At 48.3% G+C, this 26,364-nt stretch overlaps 1 protein-coding gene across 2 annotated transcripts in view; it reads left to right on the forward strand.

Annotated features, from left to right (window-relative positions):
* NPHS1 (NPHS1 adhesion molecule, nephrin) overlaps positions 1–26,364 on the forward strand; it is a 494,360-nt gene that overhangs the window by 413,486 nt on the left and 54,510 nt on the right. For both annotated transcript variants that reach the window (XM_069604883.1, XM_069604882.1), the window contains 7 exons: positions 8,615–8,780; positions 9,883–10,039; positions 11,851–12,002; positions 12,932–13,043; positions 15,138–15,319; positions 16,302–16,361; positions 18,362–18,484. In XM_069604883.1, the coding sequence (XP_069460984.1) occupies positions 8,615–8,780; positions 9,883–10,039; positions 11,851–12,002; positions 12,932–13,043; positions 15,138–15,319; positions 16,302–16,361; positions 18,362–18,484 (952 nt within the window). The remainder of the gene's footprint in view (positions 1–8,614; positions 8,781–9,882; positions 10,040–11,850; positions 12,003–12,931; positions 13,044–15,137; positions 15,320–16,301; positions 16,362–18,361; positions 18,485–26,364) is intronic.

A 26,364-nucleotide genomic window follows, 5' to 3' on the forward strand; every position in this document is an offset into this window, starting at 1 on the left:
GTGCAAGGTCAAGAGAACTCGCCGTCGAACACACAGCGAGTACCGTCCGCCTGCTCACAGAGCTGGGATTCGCCATCAACTACCCCAAATCCCATCTGGTCCTGTCGCAGGTGGCACTGTTTCTGGGAGAAAAGCTCGATACAGTGAAGCGATTGGCATCTCTGTCGGAAGAAAGGACGAAGGCCACTTTGGGCAAGGTGCAGCGCCTGTTAGCCACGGATGTGGCCAGAGTGAGGTCCATCAAGTCCTCCCTCGGGATGATGTCCTCATGCATCTACCTTGTGCCCCTTTGTAGACTTCGGATGCATCCGCTACAAAAGTTCCTCGACGCCCGCTGGATTCAAGCGGCGGGCAGCTTCGAAGACAGGATCCCGCTCGACGAGGAGTTCCGTCGGGCGATTCTATGGTGGGGTGCCCGTGCGCACCTCACGGCAGGCATGGACTTTCAGACCCCGGCATATCAGGAGACGGTAACGACGGACGCCTCCCTGAAGGGATGGGGGGCCCACACCGGAGATCTCCACGCAAGAGGCCTCTGGCTCCCGGAGGAGAGGCATCTCCACATCAACATCCTGGAGCTACAAGCCGTGTTCTGGGCGCTCAAATCGTTCCTTCTGTCCCTCAAGGACAAAGTGGTGAGGATCTTCACCGACAACACCACCACAATGTTCTACATCCGGAAGCAGGGAGGTACCAGATCCCCAGCCCTATCCAAGGAGGCCCAGGATCTGTGGCACTGGGCCGTAGCCCAGGGGACGTGCTGGTTCCCTTCCACCTGGCAGGAATAAAAAACACCATCGCCGACTCACTCAGCAGAGAGCTGCGTTCGTGCCACGAGTGGGAACTATGCTAGGACCAGGTGGATCGGCTCTTTCAATGATGGGGCAAACCCCAGATCGACCTGTTCGCGATGGCGACGAACTCCAAGTGCCAGAGGTTCGCCAGCAGGTTCGCACAGCCGAGGAGCATGGGAGATGCTTTCTCGTTCCCTTGGGACGGCCTGTTCCTGGACGTGTTCCCTCCGTTGCCATTGCTGCTCCGTCTCATCAACCAGCTCAAGAGGTCCAGGTGCAGGATGATCCTCCTCGCACCGGCGTGGCCGAGACAGATCTGGTTCCCAGACCTTCTGGACTTGTCAGCGTCCCCACCTATCAAGCTGGTGACGGACGCGGATCTTCTCTCCAGAGAAGGAGGCGCCATTCTTCATCACGACCTGGAGTCGCTGAACTTGCAGGCTTGGCTCCTGCAGCACTAGAGTTTGGAGGATACGATATCCCGGCTGACTGCAGAGAGGTTCTTGCCAAAGCCAGGGCATCCTCAACTCTCAAATGCTATGAACATAAGTGGAAGAGGTCCTCTGTCTGGTGCCGTGCACAGAAGATTAACCCTCTGCGGATTACGGCCCCTCAAGTATTGCCGTAACTACTGTCGCTGGCCAAAGCTGGACTGGCTCACGCCTCCATCAAGATACATCTGGCGGCCATCTCCCGATACACCAGAACTACAGGACGGGCATCCTTGTGGTCTCATCACCTGGTGAAGGAATTTATGAAGGGACTATTCCGATCGTTCCCGCCAGTGAAGGCCCCTGCCCCGGTGTGGGAGCTCAACGTGGTGCTGACCAGGCTCATGGGGGCCCCATTCGAGCCTATGCATTCGGTGCCGTTGAAGTTCCTGTTGTGGAAGACAGCATTTCTCGTGACCATCACCTCCGCACGACGAGTGGGAGAGATCCAGGCCCTATCTTGCAAGCCTCCATACTTGACTTTTCACGACACGAGGGAGGTGCTGAGGACGCACACCTCCTTTATGCCCAAGGTGCCGTCGGACTTCCACCTCAACGAGCCCTTGATGTTGGCAGTTTTCTTCCCGTCGCCTTCGTCCAAGAGGACTTTGCACTCGCTGGATGTGGCTAGAGCTCTGAAGTTCTACGTGGACCGCACGAAGAGTTTTTGGAAGACATCACATCTGTTTGTGAACTTTGGACCTGTGAATCAAGGGAAGGCTCTCTCGAAGGCTTCCATTTCCAGATGGCTCTCCGGCTGCATCATGCACTGTCACCGGTTGGCAAACCGACCGCTGCCTGGCCGTCCGAGAGCCCATTCGACCAGAGCGATCGCTGCTACCACGGCGTTCCTGTCTGGTGTGCCCCTGCTGGACATCTGCAGGGCTGCTACGTGGAGGTCGACGCACACCTTCACAAGATTCTACTGCATCGATCAGGACTCCAGGGAGGAGTCCAGGGTCGGCCAAGCAGTGCTGCGCAACCTGTTCGCTTAAGGTGAGCCTGGTGAGGAGGTAAGAGATGCTTAATGTTGAGTTGTTGTATTGCTTAATGTTGAGCCTGTTGCCACTTCCCGTGGTTGTGCATGTGTATACTGCTATGTATTCTTATATTCATGAGCATGTGAATCCATGCCAGACCCCATGCTGGATGAGGAACAAGTTATTTAGCTGTAACTGTTGTTCTCCAGCATCGGTCTGGCATGGATTCACATGCGAACCCTCCCTCCTTCCCTTCTGTGGCTCTTCACTTGGTCATACTGCCACTTTACGTGCTACCAAATCTGAGGATGGCTGCCAGGGGAGGGGCTTAGGGAGAGGACAGTCATTGGCTGGGGGAAGTATGACCCAGAGATCAATGATTGGTTACTACTAAGAAAGACAGATCAGAAACGAAACTGATACTGATTTTTTCTTTACTGAGGATTCCCAGCCTGACGACGGGGAATATTCATGAGCATGTGAATCCATGCCAGACCCATGCTGGAGAACAACAGTTACAGGTAAGTAACTTGTTCCTTATCTAAAACAGAGAGTTTACAACAAACATCAATGGATGTACGCTCAAGTTCTCTCAGCGATCTTCACACAAATCATAGCTTTTATATCAAAAATACGTCAGAGGTGATGTCATACTATGTGACAATAATGAAAAACCTACTAAGGGTTGGGATTGGCTTAAGGGGAACATCTAAGTATATTTTCTATAGGAACTAGGATTGTGATTGGCTGCCCACTATCAGGTGGACAACATATGCCTACCTCTAAAACATGTAATTACACACTGGTTGTTGCAAACAGTCTCACTTTTATTTGTGCAAGTGATGGGTTGTTCTACATTTTGTTGGTATGCGTGTAGTTACATCCCCTGGTTGTCAGCCGACACGTGTTTCGACCCGTGGGTCTTTATCAAGTCTATTGTGTGCAGTCTGGTGCCCCCTGTGGGGTCCTGGGACATAGTTATGGGTTGCTGTCCTGTAGAGACCGTGGCTCCTGTTGGGCCCTGATGGCTGGTCCACAGTTCGCTCCTAGTCATGAACCACATAAGCAAGATAGCCAGGAGAACACCCTCCTTTTCTACTCAACAATTGGGGTTTTGGCTAAACCCCTACAGCTCATGTGATCTTGCAACATACGACTTCTATCCGAATGCACAAGGAACAATAGAGCTTAGCAAAGGTCAACTCCAATTCTAGAGCCAACCATGTTTCTATTCTCTAAAACATGTAATCTTCAGAAACATTAGATACACAGTTTCTCATTGGTTTTCAAACTATAAGGTCCTTTGTTATACAGGCCACTTCAATTGGTTGGCACGCTTGTGACAGGTCTGGAACATTCGATTCACTTAGCAGCACGTAAGCACAGACCCAGGTGCAAAAAGATGGGGCATGACACTACCTCCCCACCCAATTAGCCCAGCATCTCTCATTGCCCATGCCTTCTGCCATGAAGATTGTCTTTGAACTTGGCCTTGCAAAAGTATCCTTGTTTTCAGAATATATGGGAGTGAGAGCACTCACTATCCTGTTCTGGGACTCCAAGATCAAACTCTATTTTCATCCTTGGCCCACGGGACAGGAGACCACGATTTGGTCCATTTTGGAGGTTTCGAATGCTTTAAATTAATTAAATTTAGCACTCCTGGTGTTCTTTTTTTGCACCTTAACAAGGGATCTTGCATTCTACGCACGTTCGCTACTTTCCAGAATAGATAGCTGACCTTGGTTGCTTTAGTTTTGACTCCAGGCCAGACAACCTCGCCATGCAGCTCCACGATTCTGCTTATTCTTGCTGTGGCACAGTTTTCCCTTCCCGCTTCATGGATCTTGGCTTACCAAACTCATGATACCGATGTCCAGTTTCAATACAATGGCGCATTCGCCTATGCCCTATTTACTACATATAGCCAGCTTCTATGATGACTTAGTCTACCTTGCATTTCAGCATCTGTACAATTATTGAATAGTTGATTTTCTGCAGCATTTCGTGCACATGTAATCTCCTTTTTTGTATTTAAAAGTTTACTTGATTCTTTACTTCGTCATTTGTCTCTTCAGGATCTATACATCTTCTTCAGCCAGTATCTCGGAACATTGTAGATACTATTTTGTGACATCACTGGCTTCTTTTCTCTGCTCCTTCTCATATTCCTTCAGTGACTTCCTCCCTTAAGCTGTCATCCCTTTGTGGATTCATTCGGTAGGGGTGTCTCAATAGGGTATCTTTTCTCGAACACACGCTGCAGTATTGGCACAACTTCAGGTATCAAACATGGCACGATCTTAGGTCTCCAACATATGGGAAGTAGGGGGCAGGGTTTCCTGCAGAGGCATGCAGCTGCTCCTCTACAATTGCAAAAGAAATGACAATCTGTTTGGGTGGGAGGGCAGGATATCATGCCAGGGATATTATGTTTGTCATGTTAGTCGGTCTTGTAAAGCGCACGTACCCGCAGGCATCATGGTACTAAAGAGATGCAATGAGACACAGTCAAGGACAGAATAATACACAGTTACTGGAATAGAATGGTTTTTAGGTGATGATGAAAAGTCAGATTGTCTGACATACTTCGAAGTTCCAAAGGAAGCCTATTCCATAAATGAATGGAGGTGACAGAGAAAGCTCTGCCACCTAACCTAGCTCGGCAGATTCTTGGCACTGATACCCGGAAATCCATGGAAGAGCAAAGTGGGTGTCCCGGCACATGCCGGCAGAATTTTTTCTGCAAATAGTCAGGCCCTTGGCCATTGAGGGCACGATGGACTAGGCACAATGCCTTAAACTCAACTCGGGCCAGCGGGAGCCAATGAAGGATGCGCCTTCCTGTCGAGACACGATAGTGGGAGGAGAGGCCAAGAACTGCCCAAACTGCAGTGTTTTGCAATGTCTGCAATGGATCCAAAAGATAGACTGGTTGAGCCAAAGGCATTGCAGTAATCCAGTGCACTGGGAATCACTGAGGCCACCAAAAGGGCCCGCAAGACAGCAGGAAGGAACAGAAGTATTTTACGCAAAACTCAAAGTTTGAAATGGCCTATTTGGCAAACTGTGCTGACCTGTGCCTCCACAGAGAGGGAAGCCAGTATCCTAACACCTAAATTCTTTGACTTTGCCACAGGTTGTGGGAAAGGGCCTAGGGATGGGGGCTAATAGTCAGGTGTCCAGGAGTGGATGGCTGAAGACAGTCCGACAATGAGCACCGTCGTTTTTTCGCCATTCAGTTTAAGTCAATTTAGGCCCATCCAGCCCCCCACCATTTTTAGACAAGTCCTAAAATTGGCAGCTCCGGGCGGATTATCCAAACTAAGCGGGACTATGATCTGAGTGTCATCAGCATACATATGGCAGCACAGACCATAGGACTGGATAAAATGAGCAAGGGGCTGAACATACATATCAAAAAGAATAGGGGAGTGCACAGACCCCTGAGGAACACCACATGACAATACCTGGGGAGACGACATAAATGGCCACAATGACAGAGTTTGAAAACAGTCAGCCAAGAAGGACCTGAACCAGTCACGCATGATTCCGTAGATGCCGGCCATTGACAACCTATGAAGCAGGGTAGTATGGTCTATGATGTGGAAGGCAGCAGACAAATCCAGTAATATCAGGACGCCCTCCCCCACCCCGATATGCTAGCCTCACCAAATCATCCGTAACTGATACCAGCACTGATTCAGTGCCTGGCCAGGCCCAAAGCCTGACTGGAATGGATTGAAAAAGGAGGAGCTTTCCAAGAAAGAACTAAGCATAGGAGTAACTACAAACTCCAGCAACTTCATAGGATAGGAAAATAAGGAAATAGAAGGATAATTGGATAGAAGCAAGAGATCAAGCACAACTTTTTTAAGAAGTGAAATCACCATGGCATTCTTAAGTGAGGTCAGAATCGAGCCTGAAGAAAAGGAATTGTTAACAGCCATGGCAAACAGAGGTGCAATGTTCAGTATTATTTGCTTTAAGACACTAAGAAGATTAGGGTGCAAAGGCGAAGTGGATTTAAGCTTCCCAGTAGCTTTGATTATAACATCTGTGTCCACCACCGAAAAAGTGGGCCAAGATGAAGAGTTAGTTAGTTGATGCTGCTATTAAGGCCGGACTGCCTGCATATAGATTAGGCACCGTTGTTGATTTAGTTTGACGAATGCGATTGATTTGATCAATAAAGAAGTCAGATAGTCCACCACACAAACGCTGAGTGGGAGGGGTGCTACTAGGTGCAGAAGGAGCAGCTGATAGGGAGCTGACAATTCTGAAAAGTTCTTTAGATTGATTAAGGGCATTAGTGATTTGGCCAGAAAAATACGATTGTTTAGCTTCTTTGATGGCCTGCTTGTATGTAGTACATGTCGCCTTGTGAAGATTAAGTCTGGTAGGAACAGGATAGTCAGCTGCCACTTTCTCTCCACTTGCCTGCGCAGAAGGCAGAGATCTGCCAATTGTGGGGAAAACCATGACTCAGAGGGACATGCCCACATTTTTAAAAGCTTTAGTGTGGCTAATAAATCAGCCGCGGTATTTAAAGCTGATAACAGCTGGGATAAATTAGTATTTTCCCCATCACAAAGTGTAATGACTTTGGTTGAGATAACAGAAGGGCTAACCAGTGTCCATCTGCGCCTAAATGATAAAGGTTGAGATGTCAATACAGAGGGACCTGAAAAATTCATAATAAATGGTACCACAAAGTGATCTGTCCACAAAACCTTGTATTTGGATTTATTTATTTATATAGCACACCGAGCCCTGAGGCAACTGGGCACATTTCTTTGGGAACATATGACAGTGCAAGAAAATTACCGTTACAAATTAAATTACAGTTGCATATTTACAATTGCAGGCATAGTAGTTCACACACATTACAATCATGGGCGATGATCAAGTTAACATGGAGCCAGGAGTGTGTGCAGTATGGGCAGTTGGTGTGTTCGCAAAGACTGTTTGTGTGTTCACGAAGACTGGCACGTAGTGGGTTAATTCCTTATACGGAAAGGAAGTAGTGATCAGCCCAGGGGCTGAAAACACCAAATCCAGCCTGTTGCCCTGTGTATGAGTGGGGCCTAGAATTTGTTGCAGAAGATCTAGATCATTCATGGACTGTAGAAAATCGGCAATCCTGTCTGGTGTGGATTGTAAAGATGGCAGATTAAAATCCCCTAAAACGACCAAATCGGTATGCCGTTGTCTAAAGTCAGCAGCAAGATCTAAGAATGTGGAGCAAGAATTCCCATTGTGCGTAGGTGGATGGTACACCAGAAGCATGTACACTGTTTGGGTGTGTGAAAAGGTAACACGTAAAAAGAAGGCCTCCATTTGGATGTTGTGTTGTAGTGTTAGTAAGGCACAGGATATTGTTGTTCAGAAGATCGCTGCTAAACCTCCGCCCAGGTGAGTGGAATTCCTGTCAACACGTAAGATACCAGTCTGATGGCATGCCTTGGACGAGAATGCGACCTGATGTATCATGCAGCCAAGACTCTGTTATGAGACATTACGCTCCCTTTTGCCAGCTTCTCCCCAGGGTTAGGAGCGTGGCTTCAAAAGCATCTGCAAGCTTGCCGACTGTATACTTCACTTCCTGTGCAAACTAATGCGTGCATGCCTGCCTCCCCTAGACCATGCAACTCGAAACAAATACCTTGCTTGCCTATTCTTCGCAGGGCCAGCCAGCTGGTCATAACGCCATTTTGTTTGTAAGTGGCGGATTACGGATCTGCGGCACTTCGAAATACAGCTATTTTCCAAGGGTTGGAGAACTCAGTTTGGTCACACGGGGTAGCTGAGACTGGAATAGCAGTCTCCTTGTTCTACAGTTGAAATCTTTGCAACTAGACAACACTTTCAACCATTATGTGTTATAAGTTGGGGGAAAATCCCTAGGAAATAGGGGGACTTTGAAAAGTATTTAAGAAACTAATTGAGCGCAAGCACTTAGGGGATGATCGGAAGTTGAATGTATCTTGTTTCACTCTGCACAGGTCACAGGCACATATCAAAGAATAATAGGTGGACAATTTCCATTCTTCCCACATACAAAACATCACGCATCCTCCGCATAGAGACCATGTGTTCCACAGGACAGGCATTAGACCAGAGCGGAGAGGGGCTACTCACCGCGGACCACTTCTTGCTTTGGCTGTCCCACTAGCCATATGGATGAGGGGGATTCTAACACCGTTTACACCGACTCAGCGATGGTATCCCTCCCCTGAAATGCTAAATAAGACCTGGAAGTTGCCAAATGTTTCAGTTGGAACATGGGAACCACATAGGAATTGACATGTCATCTTCTGACCTCTTGATTTTGTCCTCCTATTGTCAGGGTGAAGACGAGCGGGACTTGGCATCGTTCGAAAAGATCGTGAGTGGAGCCACAGGGAAACTGGTCGTGCAGGACGCCAAGCGGTCCGACGCAGGGCGGTACGAGTGCTTTGTGGACAATGGGATTGCACCTCCTGTGAAGAGTGATGCCAGGCTTATTGTGCGATGTACGTATCATGTCATTGCTCTGCGCTGTCTGTGTATTGTATCTGGGAGTTGCCTTGATAAAAAACAGGAGATCCATGTACCTTCTGATTGCTTTTCCCAGGGTAGTGCTTCAGATTTCCATTTCTGTTGTTTTCTTAATCACAAGTTCATCTCTCAGATCTACACAGGTAGTCAATGCTTTGACAGTTACAAGGGTAGGGATGGGTAAAAAACTCAACAGCCACACCATCAAGCTTCCATTAAAAGATGATGGTGGCAAACTAGCCTCCCGGCCCTTGCGGTGGAAAGGAGTGTAGACATTAGACGGAAGAGTAGCACATAGATGGTTGCATTTTTATGTTTTGCAAAATAGGTATGCCAATTTCGATCAGAAATACATTACAATAACATAATTAAAGGCCGCCGAGGCATTCCCTGGAAGACTGCCCGTACAATAGCACAAAGAAGAAAACAAGTCGTCAGTCATTTTATGAGGGTGTGACCAAAGTGGGGCGTAGCCAAGGGAGAAAAAAACCAACAAAAACATATAAGAAATGGGTGACTTACAAAGGTAACATTAAACTACGGGGTTGCCAACGTAAGAGGAGTGCTATACACATGTAGAAAATTACGTTATGTCCTTGCACTCGAGAAAAATAACCACAGACTTCAAGCACTGACAGGGATATAGGGAAGCTGATGAATTTACAAGTGACAGGTCAGCAGAGTAGATCGCCTATGACTTTAAAAGGGGTACAGAAGACCATAGACGTTGTGGGTGGCAGATGCCCTCAGAGTGGAAGGCTGAGGTGCATGAAATAGAACCGGCCACCACCCTGCAAGGAGGAGTTGAGTTGGTCTCCTAAGATTGGGGACGACAAGTCAGCAAATCACATCAACTCAGAGTGAGACGTTTGAGCGAGTCTGAAATGTGACTAACTGCTCCCCATTGTCACTAGCCTGTCCAGTAATGGCGCAGTTCCCTATAGAGCAATCCACCTCTGGTGGGGGTTCGGCAGAGATTGTGGGTGACTGAGTTAGTATTTGGGCCTGTGAATGCATCCGCTGTATTGTGACTTTCACCAACCAGCAATTAATTCTCTCCTCCGCTGTTCCACGCAGTTAAGCCAGAGATCCAGAAGGGAGTGCACCTGAGCAAGGTGGCTGCCTCGGGGGCTGGGACCCATGCTGCCGCCCTAGTCTGCAAAGCTGAGGGGATCCCCAACGTTCAGTTCAGCTGGGCCAAGAAGGGGGTTTCTCTGGACCCCAGCAGCCCCAGGTAACAGTCATGCTCGGTCTGAACAGTACTCAGGTAAGACTAACATGTACAGTGAGCGGAGCACCTTGTCCTTCGCTGGACTTAGGACAGGGACTAGGGCCTAGAGCCCATCTCTGGACCTGGCTGGATAGTTCCTGATGAGCTGCTCCCTATCTGGTTCTATGCCATTTTTTCAGTTAGGAGATTCTGATCAACTTCCTAAAGCTTTTTGGCATAATTTCTCCTCCCACCTCCTCCCTGCATCTCCCCATTCCAAGGCTTCCATCTTTTCTCTCCACTGGGATCAATGGGAATCGCAGCACCTTTAGGGTTTGCTACAGCCTGGCGGCTGCTAGAGTCTAAGGCCCTGTACTTAGAGTGGGAAGTTCCATTAGGTAAAATGGCTCCCTAATCAGTGTCCCTAATGACTTACCTGCCACTGAAATTCACTGTAATTGATTCACAGCTAATGTGACCAACATGTGGACACAAACACGTGAAGGTCCACTGATCCACAATCAGAGACACCCTAGAAAGTAAGACACCCTAAACAAGAGGTCTCTGCTTGCTTGACTCATGCTGCTAAAAAGGGCATGCTAGCCTTTACCTGCTCATTGAGCAGGCTAATGGCCTTTCAATCCTAGGATTGTTTATTAAGGACCTACGGTGAAATTCAGCCTGGAAAATCATGTATAATACAACCGTAGTGTAGGTAGTTAATGGCAAACAAATAACCACGCTCAATTTCCTTAGTTCAAATGTGGTAGAGCAGAACCCTGGGCAAGGGTGAGGATGTCCATTAGCTGCTCACCAAATTAGGAGGATCCGAGACTCTGCATCCCTGGCATGCTGGGGGTTCAGAGTTTTTCAGAAAAAGTGCCCAGTGGAGGGAGGCCTTCTTTACACAGTCTAGAGTAGGATCCTTTTCTGGGGACGCGGGCCCCCCATGAGGCACTTCTTGTGGGTGGCATAGGTTGTGTTCAGCTCTGGCCCTCAAGAGAGACCCCTCCATCTCCTCCGTCCTGCTGCATTTCAGCAATGAGTGTGTCTCATTCTGCAGACTGAGGAGCGAAAGAAATTAGAGGCCAAGCGGAACATTGACAATGCCAAGCAAAATGCAAGCATTGCGGCCAACGTGAATATTACTAATACTATCATTTTTAGATGTGTTTGTACTGTGCCTGCTCAACACCGTAGTTGTTTCAAAGCGCAAAGAATTAAAGGCATCCCTAAGCAAACAAATTGCAACATTCAGAAAGTGGTGTTGGGGCTCCAAGACCTTTGGGAATTACAAGAAGCCCTGTGCAGTTGGCACACGCACACACTCGCTTTCTCTCTGTGTGTCTGTCTGGCTCTGTGTATCTGTGTGTGTGTGTATCTGTTGCTCTCTCTCTCCCGCTCGCTCTTCCTCCCTCCCTCTCTGTCTCTCTCTCTCTCTCTATCCCTCTCGCTCTCATTCCCTCCATCTCCCTCTCTCGCTCTCCCTCCTCGATCATCCTTCCTCCCCCTCTGTATGTCTCCCACTCGCTCTGTCTCTTTCTCTCTCTCTCTTTATGTCTCCCTTGCTCTCTCTTTTTCTCTTCTTGGAGTAACAGCTTCATCCTGAAATGTAGGCGGGTCTATGGGGGAGGGGGTCTGAGGAGAAGATTGATGCTGACCTCAAGAGAAAAATAGTTTTTTCTTGTTATTACTATTATTGCTTCGGTCACTACTAGACCTACTACTAAACAATAATTTGTAATCACATTGATAGAAATGAGATTACTTGCTCTTACTTCCTCTACTTTACCTTCCTCCCCTGACCCCTGCTGCCCACGCGGCCTCCCCCTTAGGTATTCAGAGAAGACCCTGCACGAGGGCTCCGTCCACACCAGTACTCTGATCATTGTGAACGTGAGCGCAGTGCTGGACTATGCGCTCTTCACCTGCACGGCCACTAATCCCCTGGGAGTGGACAGCTTCGACATTCAACTCGTCAGCACCAGTGAGTCCATGGTCTTGGGGGCGGGGTGGGGGCTAGAAGCGTAGAGAACGCTATTGGCGGGACGGTGGGGCTTAGAGGAAGTGGGTACAGGCACATAAGGGGGCAATTGTGGGGGAGAGGACAATAGGATATCGAGGAAATAGGGATATATAGGAGGCAGTGGAGTTTAGAGCAAAATAAGGTGTTATGGAAGGGGACCAGGAGGGTGGCAGACTAGAGGTGACATGGAAATGTACACTGGGGGCTCAAGACAAATGGGATGGGTACGCAGTTGGGCAATGAGGTTTAATAGGGAAGGGAGAAGAGTTGGCGTGGGCAGGACATAGACAGGATGCCTGGGATAGGGGGGGCATGGAAGGGAGCACCCGTCTCATGTGGCGAAGGGTCAGCCTTGGCAGATGACAATGATCAGGGTGAAGGACGTGAAAAGGGGGGCGAAGGGGCCTTAGTGAGAGATTGTAGGCTATGTAGGAGGACAGTAGTGGCAGTCTGGGCAGGGGGGGAGCATAAAAGGGGACCCACCCCTATGAGAACACAGGGAGTAGGGGGGAAGATGAGGTCGTGGAAGGGACCAGAGAGCTTAAGGCGTGGAACCGGACATGTCAGGAGACAGAAGGTTACAGTGAGATGAAAGAACATGGTTGGGGTCCATTTGTCGTGTAGAGAAAACGGATAATTCATGGAAGGGCTGCGAGGAGACTTGCAGCAAATTATGGCCCCACAGCCATACTGGAAAGTGCTGGTGCATGCTGTCCTGCAGCCATATTGGGGAAGGGCAGATACTCCCTGTTACTAAGCCCTGCATACATTTGAAGCTTTGAAATGTCCTTCAACAGAGAGAGGCCACGCCAGAGTTTATTTTGACAGCCCCTCACCACCACGAATGGGACACGCTCATTGCCTCTCTCTCTCTCTCTAATCTTGCACAGGTCGCCCAGACCCACCGACCAACCTGCAGGTGGTGAGTTTCACCCACAACTCTGCGACGCTGTCTTGGAGCGCCGGCTTTGACGGCGGGCTGGAGCAGAAATTCCGAGTGAGGTAAGTGTCGAGGGCATGGCAAGCAGGCACCTCGGTTGTAATGGGACTGCACGGGATGAAGGCTAGAGTGAAGGCAGGTAGCTTGCAACTAAAACGGAAATCAGACCTCGGTGCAAGAAGGCACAAAGAGAACATGGCGGCTGACAGAAACGTGTTGAACACGCCATGATAACGTCAAGAAGCCTGTATTAGATTTACGGTTTATAGTGAAAACCTTTATTTGTGTTGAGCACACAAGAGATATTTTATTTGAGTTACGTTATCAAGTGCTTAATTTGAGGGGGAGTTTGCCGGGGCTCAGTCTTGGCACTTATTTCGGACCCCCGGCACATATTGTCTCAGACTCTGATTATGATGTGGTGTTTTGGAAACTTTATGTATTGCTGCCAGTCGTGGGCCAGCTTATTGTTACTCATGAACCTGATGGCCTAGGGAGGCAGGGTACTGCTAGTTTTCCATTTTCATGGAAAGCTATGATTTTTAAGATGTCAATTCTGGGCACGCGAGGTGATCATTCCCACACACTGCTCCAGTCAGCCTGCATGGCATTGATGTGGCTCAGCTGTAATAACCAGCAGCGCTGCCACAGTAGGGTGGGTTGAAACAGCAGAACAGTCACCAGCCAGCAGCAAGGCTGGAAAAAGGCAACTTGCTCAAAAGGATTGACTTTCATGAGTGCCAACCAATACAAGAAGATCTTGCTGGAGTGTTTCACTGGCAAGTTCTTCAGTTCAGTTATGAGTTTCCTTCCAGTTGTCTAGCAATTTGCCATGGATGGAGAGCAAGTTTGCTCTTGATCCTGTGGCTAGATAGCATCATGTTTCACTTGCCACCTCTAGAATCAGAGCAAACTGTTAATGATGATGTATTTAACAAGCACATAGACATTTCTCATTTCAATACGCAACTGAACAGCCAGTATGCAGTGTTATTTCATATTAAATTGATAAATTGATTTGATCTGTAAATCGACACCTGCCATGGTCAGTGCTTCTTTCACCCTCACATAGCCAATGGGAGTTGAAGCCTTCACCACAAATATGTTATTGTGTGGAAGATCTGTGGGTGGTGGCAACAATCGGCAGGGATCTGCCCGCCCCAATGTGACACAGGTGTGCTAGGAAATATGTGGGGCCTGTGTTGTGAATACGTTCCAGAGCTCTACTCATAGCGGCTCTGGAACACCTGGGGGATTCCAGAGAGATAGTTGAGGGAGTGTTGAGAGAAGAAAGCTCCTGTTGCGGACCCCCAATAAACCCACGTACACCTTACCTCGTGTTTGTGTCTTCTGTCCACGACACCCTGGCACTTATTTATTTACAAATTAAGCACTGATTATGACAGTGCAAGAGAGTCATTTGTAAAGGACAGGATTGATAAGGAGGCTTGGGTTGTAACACCGAGAGGACAGTGGCAGATGTCTTGTTTGTAGCCATGTCAACAATTCGAAGTATGGTCCTGATTCTCAAATGTAGCCACAGCAGGTATATGGTAGTGTTGAGAACAGTGCAGGGTTGAAAATGAGCAGGATTCATGATGTGCTTGGTTGTCCTTATCTACCTTCAATGACGTTGTAAAAATGCACGTCCTATATATAATTTCCTTTTTATAAACATTCTGGCACAGTTACTTTGCAAATCAATTTCAGTAGCTATCAACCGACAAACTCTTGCAGGCACACGCTGTCCACCACCTCGAAGCTGTCAGCAATCTTTGTATTGATGACTTTCTATTTCAAACCCTGCCACTAAATCATGCACTCTTTTGTGTGGCAGGCACACACTCCATGTTTGGAAATGGCTGATCCGCTGGGTAGTTAATGTTCTTTTTCTTATAGGCCACAATCATCCGAAATCTAAAGCTCCATTAGGCTAGTGCTAAAAATGGAAGATTGGGGGTAGGTGGGTTATGAGCTTGGGGCTAAATGACTGGAGTTGGACGGTTACTTAGGTGGACTGCTAGGATTCACATCAGAGGTACAGTCATACCTACATGACAGTTGTCTCGCAGTGGTATCTTGCTGCAGTGTTGGTCTCCTTGAGGTGCCATCTCTTAACCTCTTTGGCTCTATCCATGGCGGCGGTCCTTCCCCAGGTACCATTGGATGGAGGCTGCCAGCTTCATGTACGTTGATGTCTTCCCACCCCAGGCGGACACCTTCACCATCACCGGCTTGACATCGGGCACGGCCTACAACTTCTCAATCAACTCAATCAATTCCTTGGGAGAGAGTGACTACGCCGATGGAGGGGCTGTGTTGACTGTAACCACCGAAGGTAATTTCCAGCATTGGCTGAGAACTGTTGACACCAGATTTCAAGGCTGAGGGTGCATGCAGACTGTCACTACAGAAAGTAACCAGAAGGTGGGGACCATGAGGACATTGCGTGTGTATGCACGCGCGGGTGTGTGTGTGTATGTATGAGGCGAGATAGTGCTGACAGCCCATCTAAGTTAAACGCATCCATGTCTCGGGAGGATAGCCCAGGGGCAACTTGCTCACCTTGGAAGCAAGACGACACGGAGCAACACAGGTTCGATTCCCAGGTCCGCGCTTAGAAACCTCTGGGTATTAAGCGCGTTATAAGTTATAAATAACCAATCATATCATATCATGCTGGAGAGAGCATCACCTGTAGCACTGTGGAGTAATTTGTGAGGTGGCAGTAAGCCACACCACTGAAACAATCCGGTTGATCTCCATTCTCTGATTCCCCTGCCAGCTCAGCCCCGCGTCCCTTCCAAAGTCACTGTATTCGGCCACCTCGTGCATTGCAACCTGCTATGCCAAATGTCGTTCCAACCCATCTTACCTAACTCCTCCGACACAGTGAGACTAAGAAGTTACACGTGAAAGTGCTCCAAGCTATCATCCATTTCAGCGCTGCTTGGTAGGAGACAATGAAGTGGTGTGGCTAGTTAACCTCTCTCTCTCTCTCTCTCTCTCTCTCTCTCTCTCTCTCTACATAAAGTGTGTGTGTGTGTGTGTGTGTGTGTGTGTGTGTGTGTGTGTGCGTGCGTGCGTGCGTGCGTGCGTGCGTGCGTGCGCCAGCCATCATCATAGTCCAATCAGTTGGCTGACGTGTGGGCAGGTGCAATTCAATGTTGTCATTTTCATAGCTCTGCGAGAGGTGCTATGGTCCAGGCCGGTGTTAGTGATGAGGTACTGCCCAACGCAGAGTTACCATGCATGCCTTTTCAAGTGATGGGCCTTTGTGAATGTCACCCTCACATGATTCCTTTCCTTTTCTCTGGCAGCAAAAGAAGAGGTCCACCCAGGCACTGATGGGCCCACAATCCCCTTGCCTCCTCCACCAGGTGAGATCATTCGAGATGGAGCACAGCCATTCGCAGTGTGTGGTAGAAGTTGGCATGAGGTGGGGTGAGGAAGTCAGGGGGCATAGATCACTGGGTGGTGGGGGGGGTGGAGATCCAGAATACAGGCAGTGAAGAGTGGGGACGGGGGGGAGAGGGAAGCATAGGATGCATAGATGTGGGTGCCAGGGGCAGGGATGATTGGTATAAGAGAAATGGGGAAATAAGTGGCACAGAAGATATATGGGCCAGAGACTGAGGGAGGAGTGAAGGCAGAGAGGTGGGAGAGACCTGGCTGTGTTGTATCAGTGGAGTAGAAGGAGGCCATGTGTGTGGTAGGTGTGGAGGTCCGGGGCAGGGTGGGAGTTGAGGGGGGCGGGCGGATGGGAAGGAGTAGGGGCAATGGGGTTAAGGATAAGATGATGATAATGATTGCCCAACCCATAACTGAGCACAATGAACTGGTTTCAGAAATGACAGAAGGTTATGTCCCACACATCTCCAGTAAAAGACATTTTACAGCAATGGCAGAAGACCAGGAACCACCCAACACTTGTTACTGGGACCCGAGTTGAAAGATAAATGTAGCCCACACTCCACTCGCCCACAGTATTCGGGAACTGCCATCAGAGATGTAGGCATGCATAAGCTGGTGATTTGTAATTCGCATCTCGCCTACGAAGGATACTCGTGTTAGGGCGAGACCAGCCCATCCCTGATATCCGGGACCCATTGTCAGAGGCAATGTTAGGCTGCACTCCCTTCTCATTGCCTTTCTGGGTATAGGTTAAAGGATCGAATGAAAAGGATTGAATGACAAAAGGTTCGAGTCCAAAGGATGGAAAAAAAGGGTTGATTTTTTTTTTTGTTTTTTTTGGGAGGGTCTGTCTGCCAAACCCCCGTTTTTGGTGTAAAAAACACGTTTTTTACCTTTACGGAAGCCAAAAAAAAATATATACATTAAAAAAGGCATTCAACCTTTTTGTTTTTCGGTCCTTTTGACTCGAACCTTTTGTCATTCGATCCTTTTCATTCGATCCTTTGACTGGACACGGCCTTTCTTAGTACCTTCCATTAGATATTATTGTAGGCCATGCCCCAGCTAAGCACTGGGGACCTGATTTGAGAGGTAACATTAGCTGACGCACCTGAACTCTAGATTGAGAGTTGAGGATACGGAGTGTCTAGCCCGTCATCGAAATGTGTCTTGCTTTGACAGATGTTAGTAAGCCCTGAAAATTCCAATACTCTTAGCAAGTATCCCAGGAACCAGCATCATAGATTTTGATAGGCTGCCCGCCTCCCTTTCTGTGGTACCTAGACCCTCACTTGAGAGATGATGGTGGGTCACCCCCACCCAGCACTGGAATGCGGGACATGACATCATAGTTGATAGCAGACCAACCCCCTCTCCGGGCCTCTGTAACTCAGAATCTGACTTTAGAGATCATGGTAGGTCATGTAGCACATATCACTGCTCACAGAGACCAGCATTCAGAGGTGATGGTAGTCCACACCTCATGCACCCCTCACACCCAGGTCATAACGTGATGGATATTACCAGGTCAGAACCCGGCCACCTCTGATACTAGTGGCCTGGGCTCAGAGCTGAGCGTAAGCCTCCACCCATCACTGGTGCTCAAGACCAAACGTCAGAGATTAGGTAGACTACACCTCGCGTATTTGTTACACCTGATGTCAGCGACAGTGCTGGACTGCATTTCCTGAATCTCTGTTCCCCAGTGCAATTCGCTTGCATCCACCAGTCATGTAAGATAACATATGAGGGAGAACCTGGGGTCCTCGGTTGGCTTATTTCTAGGGGCATTTCTCAACTATGAACATGAAGTCATGCACCGAGGCCGACGGAAAATATGGCGGCACAAAGAACCGTGCTGGGTGGGCTTCCTTCGCAGGCACATTGTCATCACTGATGGGCAGGTGGTATAGTGGGCCATGCCATCTACATCCACTCTTTTCTAAACAATGTTTTTCTCCACCAGAAACCTTTGAGCTCCCTCTGTATCTCATCGCCACTCTCGCAGCTATGGGGGCCGTCATCCTCATATCGAATGCTACTTTCATTGGCTGTTTTATACGGAAGAGGCGAGCCCGCTCACTTGCAGGTAACAGATGTGACTGTATGCCTTAAACCTAGCTAAGTCAACGGAACAGGCACTTAGCCTTGCTGGAAATACTAACCTTCCATTGTCAACAGGACCCTTTCTCTGCAACAGTTCCTAGACCTGACAGGTCACTGCTGGGAGGTGTGGGGGGTGAAGTTCACCAAGTTGGGGTCTTTCACTAATGACCGATAACTGTGGCTGTCCTATAGCACAGACAGGGCACTTCAGAGCGGCATCTCACACTGAAGGGGTCCTGTAGCTCTGACGAGGTACTGCTTGAGGAAGCCCAGACTCCAGGGTCCTAAAGCACAGACAGGGCACTGTAGAGAGGTATCTCACACTGAAGGGCTTCTATAGCTCTAAAAGGCTCCGCCTTGAGAACGCTCAGAGTGTAGGAGTACTATAGCACGGGAAGGACAATCCTGGGAGGACATGCGCACTGCTGTGGTCATAAAGCAACTCCCACTGCTACTGAAATGCATAACTTTTCAACTTTGTGTTATTGGTTGTATTTTTGAGTGGGCCGTGGTTGATGCCTGATCCTGGTGGATGGTACTGGTAGGAGGAGCAGATAGCTTGTGCGGGAGGGAATTGAACCCGAATGTTAACCTGATCGTAGAACTGTGTAAGCCGTACGTGCTATGGGTTTATAGTGATATTTTCGAAACCCATATTTTCGAATGCCATTTTCTCGACACCAAATTTGCCGGAAAATATTTTTTTGAATGTTTTTTTTTGTTTGATTTTTAAAATGGGGGAGTTCCCCCCAAACTCCCGTTTTTTGTTTATTTACACTTTTTATTCACTAACGAAACCCAAAAAAACAAATAAAATTAAAAAAAAAACATTTGAAAAATAAATTTTCGGCAAAATGTTTGCCACATAATGGTCATTCGAAAATACGTTTTCAAAAATATGACCGGATACCCGTGCTATGATCTCAGGTTGTCTGGATGCCTGACTGAGGTATTAGAAAGTTGTGAGGTCAGGGTGGAACGTGGTAAAGGCTGTATGAGTGTTCTGAGAGAGGCAGTAAGATCTGGCAGCTGGTTGGGTGTGGATGGTCGGTGTGTCTGTCTATGGGTTTATGTCCATGTACCTACTTACCTGTTTGGAACTTACCTTCTTTCACTCTAACAGACATTATAGAGACTTACAATGAGGCCTGGTTCTAGTGTCTTATGTGACGAACAAAACCACCCTATTTTGGCGATGAGGTGGGCTTCTTCGGATTGCAGGAGTACAAGGTGCAGATACCAGGAGTGCTATGGTGGAGGGAGCAGCAAAGCGACGACCACTGCCCTCCAAGGACCCATCCACACCCCAAAATAGTGCTGTCAGGAATGGGGGGACCAGGCAGGCCAGCACCGTGGGTCCAAGGTTCGTAGGCCCGGCAGTGACAGTTACATTACCAGCTGGAAGAGGCCAGGAAGGAGTAGGTTGTGGTCGCAGGGCTCGCAGGTCAGGTGGTGCGAGTTACATTATGAGCTCGAAGTGGGGCGTGGCCAGCAGGAAGAAAGTCATGGACCTGGGAGTCACAAAGTCGCAATCCAGTATGTGAAGGGAGCCGGTGCAGGCGGGACATGGCCGGAGAGTGCAGTGTCCATCCTGAAAGGAGCTGGTGCATGTTGGGCATGGACGAAGGGTGCTGTGCTTTTCCTGAACGGTCCTTTGGTGCAGCATGTGGATCACAACTGTTTATATTTTTCTGAGAAAGTCTAGAGCGAGACCAACGGCCAGAGGGTGTGATTGTGCAGCGGCAAAGGGAGGCAGGCGAAAGTGCTTTGGATGGATGGGAAGTTGTGTCTGAGCCAGAAGCTCTGCTCTGTGCGGTACCACCGGCACACTGATGACATCAGCCATACAGGCGATGGCGGTTGCACATGATGCACAGATGGAAGGAGAGGAAATAGATTTTCCCTCATTGGGTTGGGGGCCTTTGTCTTTCCAATGTGTATGGGTGGGCCGGAGCCCGAGTTATTGGATGGCCATTTTTCTGTTCGCGGTAAGAGGCATCATGGTTAGGATCTGGTGGTTATGAGTGTCAAGGGAGTGAGGAGAGCTACATCGGATCTCCAGCTAGCGAAAAGGGGTAAGGTGGCGATCAATCCAGAGGAGGAGGGGCAGCAGACCAAATGCAAGTGTCCAGGACATGGGTGGGGGTCTATGGGAGCTCAGTGGGTTCGGGCCTTTGTTTAGCCAAGGTGGTTTAGCAGCACGCTATGTATGTGCTAGTTGCGACATATTCTTCGACAACTTGCAGGAGTTGGAGCCAGAGTTGTGGGTTCTGTTTCAGGACGTAAAGAACCTCAGTGTTGAGTAGGATGAATAGCAAATAGATTTAATTTTGTTGAGGGAGGCCGGCGTTATTAATGCTGTTTGTGTTTGTGTAGTGGCCTCTGGGTTAAGGGAAACAAGGGTGGTTTATTTAAGTGGGTTGAGTGGGACAAAGTGTAGGGCCAATGTTGGGTTAGGTGTACCTTCAGGGCTGGGGGTGCAGAGTGGTGTACAAATGGTCTGTAATGGGGCTGCGATAGTGCACGGGATTTCAAACTAAAGTGGACATGGACATGTATTGTGGGACTTCAGGATAGGATGCATTGGATTGTTTTGTTACATTCTGTTCATTTTGAGGAATTTGGGACATGAGGATGTGGGGAAGTCTCCATCATCATTCTCCGGCATATGTTTTCTTTATTGGTTTTGGACATGTGGTAGCAGGGCGTTTTTCTGGGATTCTGATTTTGTTTTTGTTCTTTTATTTGATTTGATTTGGGAGTGTTGGGTGGTGCATTGCCATCTATTTTAGAAGATGTAATTTATTCGAAAATGTCTATCCGTCTGTTTTGTTTCTCGTTTGTTTTGGGGGTGGTTTGTAGGGGGTTTTCCTTGAATGGTATGTTTAGTTCTGGAAGTTTGTTGTAGTATGTTGGATCAGGTATGTTGTTCATTTGGGGATTTAATGGTGGTTATTCAGGTTTCAGAATGGTTGGTTGGATTTTGAGTGGATTGTAGGTCGTGATTTTTAGTTATTTCAGAATGGCCAGTTGGGTTCTGTTGATTATTGGTTTGGTGGATGCAGTAAGGTGTTGCGAGTGGTTGTGGTCTACATGTTCTGGTTTTACTGCCGATATTTTGCAGTCATCGGGTGCAGAGCTTGCTGCAGGAAAGGGCATGTTGACAGTGTTCTTCATATAATTCCCCTGTGTGTGAGAGCGGAGTGGAGTGATGAGGTGCCACGTGGGTGCTATCTGCAAACATTTGTTGTTTGGTTGGCATCTTTAACGCAGTTGATATGTTCCACATTTTGCTCAATAGTTTTAGTCTGTGTTTTGTTTTGTCTCCAGCTGAGCTCATGTGGTTTTTATCTACCATTATGAGTGGGGTTCTGACTGCATGCAGTGTTGGGTTCACCTTGGGTTATTTTCTTGTCTTTTGGTTTCCTTTAATCAGTGTACGTAGTGGCCATATGCCAGCTGTGGAAGGAAGTCCTATTTTGTGTAGTTTCATTAGATTTGGAATGGATGGATGAATTGATTGTATGCTGGAGTTAGAGGTGTCATGACCTCAGGTTGTCTTGATACCTGACTGAGGCATTAGAAAGTTGTGAGGTCAGGGTGGAATGTGGTATGTGTGGCTGTACGAGTGTTTTGAGAGTGGCTGTTGGATCTGGGTGCTGTTTGGGTGTGCATGGCCAGTGTGTCTATCTATGGGTTTACGTCCAGGGGTATTACCCAAATTGTTCAAACACAATTGTTCGAATGAACAATTGACCTCATTTCAACGGTCTGAATTGACCTTTTCACAATTGACCGAATATATATATGTATATCGGTTATATGTATATATGTATATATATATATATATATATATAAGTGGTTTTGGTGGGGGTTTTGCGTTGGATGGAGGGTTGCGGGGGGTTTCCCCGCATATATGTAACAATTGACCTTCACAATTCGGTCAATTGTGAAACGGTCAATTGTCATTCGAGCAATTGTGACTCGAACAATTTGTGTACAACCTGTCCAGGTACCTACGAACCCTTATGTAACTTATCTTCTTGTACTCCAATGGGCATTAAAACTACTTAGATTGAGGCCTGGGTCCAGTGTCTTATGTGGTGGATGAACCCACTACAGATTTCCTTTGTGTGAAGCCAGAGTTCCCAGTGAAGCAACACAATAGCACTGTACCACGCACGCAGTGCAAAAGGGTCATTAACATTCAATGGGCTGACTGCTGACACCATAAACAATCTCGTGTTCCCTTTGCTATTGCAGATTGCAACACAGAGTACGAAGAATCGCAAAAAGTGGCCACAAATGGTTTGCCGTTGCCGTGGGAATTTTCAGTGTAGCGGGGCCCATTTATTCCATCAGATGTGCTTTGCACTTGCTTTTTGGTTGGTGCTGATGTATACTGGAAGTAAGCTTAGATAGCCATCGAAGTTTCACTGTGCAACTTATACTCCAGGAAAAAGCGCCCGGGTAAACTGAGTTACGTCAGCAGATGGAATATCACCTTGTCAGGGGTTTGTTGAATATGCCTCCTTGTCTCTCATCACCAATCTTGGTAGAAGCAGCGGGTAAACCTTTTCGCAAGCGTAGAATAATATCCCTTGCTTGCTGATACATGGCAGTTGATTAATGCAAATCATTGCAGATTCACATCAGTATTGAGTGTAAAGAGGGGGAGCTATTACCATGGCACTGTCACAGTACCACGTGACCGCAAGGCCGTGGAGAAACTAGTCAGTGGAAGACGCCTAGTGCACAAACAGAAAAGGGAGAATGGGGAACACTGGGGCAATGGGGAGTGAGGGAGGAGGGCACATGCTCGGTGATGGGACCCTGAAGATGATAGATAGGGGATCCCCTAGATCTCCCACAGCCCCCACCCCCTTAGCTGACAGTAAGGGTCCTCCATGCCAGATAAAGACCCTCAACACCCGTAAAAAGAAAGGTGCCTCCTAGGGCCATGTGTAGAGGATATAGGAATGCGTGCAGGGGAACCAATATTTCTAGGCCCAAGGAAGATTGCAAGTAGCCGAGGAGTGAACGAGGGATTCCCTGAAGGCCTTTGACTCTGCTTGTTGTTCCTTGCACACAGTCCTAGCTCAACACATGTCTTCTCGGCAAACCCATGCCTGGGCCACGATCCTGCACCAAAAGCTCATCTTTTGGCCTTACAGGAAATCACAAGGAGCGACTGTTCAAGCTGGCTCGCAAACACTTACGGCTACCAGACACCTCTACAAGCAGCTCTGAAAGGTGGTGTCACCCAAACTTGACAGGAGGAGTTCTGGCTCGGGAGATCCAGTTCACCATGACATTGCCAGGCAGCGCACTGACTCAGGAAGCAGCCATGACACTCCTTCCTGACACGTGCATAGTGAACCTGGGCTGGACATTAAATCAACCATAAGAAAACTCCCAATGGACAAATCACAAAAGGAGCTATTTCTGCTGTCATTAACATGGTACTCTTTCCAGTGACCAAAAGGCAGCCAACCATTGCAAATGTCAGACACTTGACGTTCCTGGTTGCCATCCCCAGAAAGCGCAGCTGTGTTCCCCAGGAATGACCGCGGGGAACTACTCCCACCAGCTAAACCACGGAAGCATGAACTGTATGCCTCTTCTAGGGCCTAGGCCAATGTAACGAGACAGCCACATGATCGACAATGCAGTCCACCAATAAAGGATAGTGAAAGTATGAACAGCACAATCAGAGCAGGAAAGCTGAAAACATGCACAGACATAGGCAGTCCCGGATGCTCAACAACAGACGTATAGGAATTCCCCACCCACATGGAATGAAGCTAGGGCTTGTGGGGCAGGTCAGTGCACAACTGCGCCACCTAAAGTCCACTGTTAGGGGCAGAATGCCAAAGCCAAGCTGCTTCTGAATAGTGCCTTGCTTAGAAGTGAGTCACAGTCTGTTCCGCAGCCTGCCCAGACCCCACGAAAGACCGTACTTCCAGATACTGGAATTACCCTCCGCAGTTATGGGATGGAGCCTTCACTATGTATGGCTGTTTCAGAGTGAGGTGCAAGGTTAGCCAGTAGACTGTGCCTGGCGATACTTGCAGTTTTTGGCCCGGCTGTGCCACAGGCAGGAAAAGAGACTGGGGGTGCACCTGTTCTGCCCCATCGTGTAGGCAAAAAAGCACTCTTATCCTGATAGCAGAAGGTAACAGCTGCTGGGTAATGACAACCAGTGCAATTCTGTGCTAATTGAAGATAATGGATTCTCCCCCAATGGAAAGAGGCTAGGATGTAATATGCCATTGCAGTGGAATCTGCTCTGGCTGTGTAAAATGGTCGTTATGTCAACCAGACATGCTAACTGGGAATAAGGGATTCTGCCAGTAGTAACTGGACATGATGGCAACTAGACACGATTTGCTAACTGTGGTCACAGTGCTTGATGCCCTCACTGTGCCTCATATTTCTCACCTTACATTGCTCCCTGTTCAAACCCCCTTCCCCCCGCAGTGCTCTCTGTCCGCTACAGAGCTCTGCCCTGTCTCTAAACATGTCCCAAGCCTTCACAGTGTCCTTTCACCATTGTTCCTCAAAGACCCCTGCTGAATCTCTGTTAAAGAGACCCCTATGTCTTGTAGTGAGCCCTTCCATTCATGGTCCCCTCTGGGATGTTCATCGCCGATCACTGAGAATGCTCCTGTCACTCACGGTACTTCCACCAATCACATTGGCCCTCAGATATCCTTCACAGTTCCCCTGTCCCTCAGAAATATAGGTCTTGCTAATGGCTGACTCTCTTGTCGCTCAGTGGGAGCATAGCACTTATTTCGTCCCAGATTCGTTGGCATCTGCCATTGGCGCCCACAGTAGCAGATAGGGGGTGAGCATTTCATTTTCTTTCAGTGATGTTGACAAAGCTGGGGGTAGATCTCTGTCTTCGGCTGGGGCCTCCCTCTGGAACAGCCTCCCTGCCACTATGAAACTTGAGGAGAACCATCTCCGGTTCCGGAAGCACCTCAAGACCTTCCTCGTTGCTTCTGCCTTCACCTCTCCTCTCCCCTGCTGATCTTTTCTCTCTCTGCACTGTGGACTTAGCCTACCCTCTGTCTTCCGGGCCAAGGTACCTGATCACCCTGCCACCCACCCGCACTGCCTCCGGGCAATCCTTGCACTGGGGTCTGTATCTGTAACTATACATCCCCCCACACCCTTTTTTCCTGCACTAATCAGACATATCTTATATGCTGCCTTAACCCAGCACTTACCACTTGCTGGCTGCACTACCATTGTTTTTGTTTTCTTTATTATTTATTTATTTTATTATTTATCTGTTTTTCTTGGCCCCACACTTTCCACTTCTCCCCCCGTCCATGCACTTTTCCCCTTTCCTCCTCCCATGCACTTGCACGTTCTCAATGTCACTGGGCCTAGTAAGATCCTTTTTTTGTTGTTCTCCCTTGTTCCTCTCCCTTGCCACTGAAACACTTGTGTACGAGCGCGATGTAAATAAAATTTCATATAATATCAAAGGGCCACAATGTTTGCATTTATTGGGATGCGTCATCCTGTGAAACCTATGTGCTTTCGAGTTCTGAAATCTAGATGGTCATGTTGTTCAGACTGAGGTTTCACCAGCCTGCATCTGTACCGGGATACCGGGCAGCAGTCGCATTGTACATTAAAAGCTGTGCACGTGCAAGCAAGCTGGATGCAGAGCAGGTGAACATTCCCAGCACTGGAAGTGAAGTCAATGCTGTTAGATGTTTGGCTGGCAAAAAGGTGATAACTGTGAGGAAGATAGCAGAGGGTCTGGTGTCCTGGCTGGAGTTCCACAAGTGTACATTCACCTCCCTTTTTAGATGGAGTCCAAGATGGAGAACCTGCAGAAATAGT

This window comes from Ambystoma mexicanum, chromosome 1p (genome assembly GCF_040938575.1).
Source record: "Ambystoma mexicanum isolate Mex_15411 chromosome 1p, UKY_AmexF1_1, whole genome shotgun sequence".
Classification (NCBI taxonomy): domain Eukaryota; kingdom Metazoa; phylum Chordata; class Amphibia; order Caudata; family Ambystomatidae; genus Ambystoma; species Ambystoma mexicanum.